Genomic DNA, 2,113 nt, shown 5'->3' on the forward strand with positions numbered 1-2,113 from the left:
AAAAAAAAAAAAAAAAAAAAAAAAAAAAGACAAAGACAAGACCAATGGCCACAGGCAGGCTTGGGGCAGCCCTGGCCCATCCTGGATACTGGAGGCCAGCAGCCCTCCACCCGGCCACCTCCCTGCCCTCTGCTTAAAGGGAGGCTGCAGGGTGGCCCAGCGGTGTCAGCTCCATGGCAAGCACACTGCGTTTCCATCCCGGCCACTCCACCTCCACTACCAGAGCGCACCGGTGCTGCACCACCTGCCCTCACCCTCCACACCAGGAGGCTCTGCAGGCAGAGTGCCTGAGCTGTGTGGGACACAGCCTGGTGGGGACACTGACTCATATGTCCTGCCCTAGGGGAGCCACATCAGTTCCAGCACACAGAGGCTGGGTGGGAAAGAGAGTCCAGGGTAGCGGGACCTTGGAACTTCACAGGAAAAGACACAAAGCCTCACAGTCAGAGCTGGCTTCAGCTGCCTTCCTTGTTTGTTTTCTCCTACATCCTTTTGTATTAATGCACTTCGGTTTCACTTTGGCAGATTCATATGTAACACATAACATTATTTTGATCATTTTTACTGCCTTAAGCCCTCCTCTAGTTTTACATTTTTGGGGGGGATTTCCATATATATGATATATTTTGATCATATCCATCCCCCTCATTACTTCCCTCCCCTTCCCCTTTATTCCCTTCCTCTTTTCTCCCTTCTATTTTCTTGTCATCTTTTTTTTCTCAGTTCAGGCTGGCCTTGAACTCATTACATATCCCAGGCTGGCCATGCAGCGACTGGATGGCATGAGAGCCATGAGTACCCCTAATTTCCAGATTCAAAACCATAAGCCAAGTGCTCAACTGGCCAGGCACTAGAGCCAGAGGAACTGGGATCTTGGAAGCTACATCATTGGTTCCAACAGGGACAGGGGCCTGAGTTATGGCCACGCAGGGCCACTCACGGTGAAGCCTGCACGGGCACTCAGGTGTTCAGCAGCCACCAGCAGCGCGTTGAGGGTGGCTCCTCCACTGCCCACGCGCACCTCAGGGTCTTCAACAGCCAGTAAGAGTGTCCCAGCGGGGATCTGCTCCCGTTTCTGCCGCACCTCAAGCTCTGCGGACAGAAGGTATGTGGGACTCACACCAGGCTACCTTCCCTTGCTCCACAGTGCCTGGACCAGCCTAAAAGCAGTCATGTTTTGGTTTCTTTTGGTTTGTTTGACACAGAATGTCACTACATAGTTCAGGCTGGTACCCACTATGTAACCCAGGATGGCCTTGAACTCATGACAATCCTCCTGCCTCAGCCTGCCAAGTGCGTGCGGGCCACTATACCCAGCTCATTATTTGGTTTCTTTGATTCAGTAGCATGTCACAAAGTAACTCAATTATGTGAGCTGAGTACTATCACTACCGATCTACAAATGAGAAAACTAAAGCACAACAAGGTGACATGGCATGCATGAGGTCCCAAAGTAAGGAAGAAGTGGATCAGTTTCAAGTAAGGTGTACCAGGTTCCTGGGGCTGTAGGCTTTGGAAGAGGGTGGGGTTGGGAAGTTCTAGGTTAAGGACAAAGGGGGGAAGGGGGGTGGCCTACCTCTCTGAAAGGCCTGGACACTGTCCTTGTACTGGCAAGTCAGGACGATAACTGTCCAATCGACCCCCTCGGGCTGCCCCATTCTGCCCAGAAGGGTGGGGTTTCCTGAGGAAGCAACACAGGGGTACATGTGAATATTTTTTTAAATTATCATAACTCTGATATACAGTTTTATAAATTCTAATCCAAATATAGATTCTTGTATCTGCCACCACCTTCACCTTCACAGCCAGGCGTGATGGCTCACACCGGTAATTCCGGCACTCTGGGCGACTGAGGCAGGGGGACTACAAGCTTGAGCACAGCCTGGGCCATACACTGACTTAGCAAGACGCTATCTCAAAATAAATAAAGGGGTAGGGATGTAGTTCAGCACAAAGGCCCAGGGTTCAATTCCAGTACTGCAATATAGGGCCAGGGATTTAGCTCAGTGGTGCTGCCACATGCTTCACAAGTGCAAGGTCCCGAATTCGATCCACAGTACCAAAAAAAAAAAAAAAAAAAATAACCCCGCCTCACCTTGTGGCTTTGCTCCAT

General features: G+C 50.5%; 1 protein-coding gene across 7 annotated transcripts in view; it reads right to left on the reverse strand.

Moving 5' to 3' along the window:
- Positions 1–2,113, reverse strand: part of Fcsk (fucose kinase) — a 21,320-nt gene that overhangs the window by 12,793 nt on the left and 6,414 nt on the right. For 5 of the 7 annotated variants that reach the window (XM_010644428.3, XM_010644427.3, XM_010644430.3 and 2 more), the window contains exons 2-3: positions 1,577–1,681; positions 941–1,092 (exon numbers count right to left, since the gene is read on the reverse strand). In XM_010644428.3, coding sequence (XP_010642730.1) covers positions 941–1,092; positions 1,577–1,658 — 234 coding nt within the window. In that variant the 5' untranslated portion in view covers positions 1,659–1,681. Of the gene's footprint in view, positions 1–940; positions 1,093–1,576; positions 1,682–2,113 lie in introns of those variants that run through there. The other 2 variants (XM_033757882.1, XM_010644431.3) reach the window with 2 other exon arrangements.

Source organism: Fukomys damarensis, unplaced genomic scaffold (assembly GCF_012274545.1).
Source record: "Fukomys damarensis isolate Sample0158 unplaced genomic scaffold, DMR_v1.0_HiC HiC_scaffold_32, whole genome shotgun sequence".
NCBI lineage: Eukaryota > Metazoa > Chordata > Mammalia > Rodentia > Bathyergidae > Fukomys > Fukomys damarensis.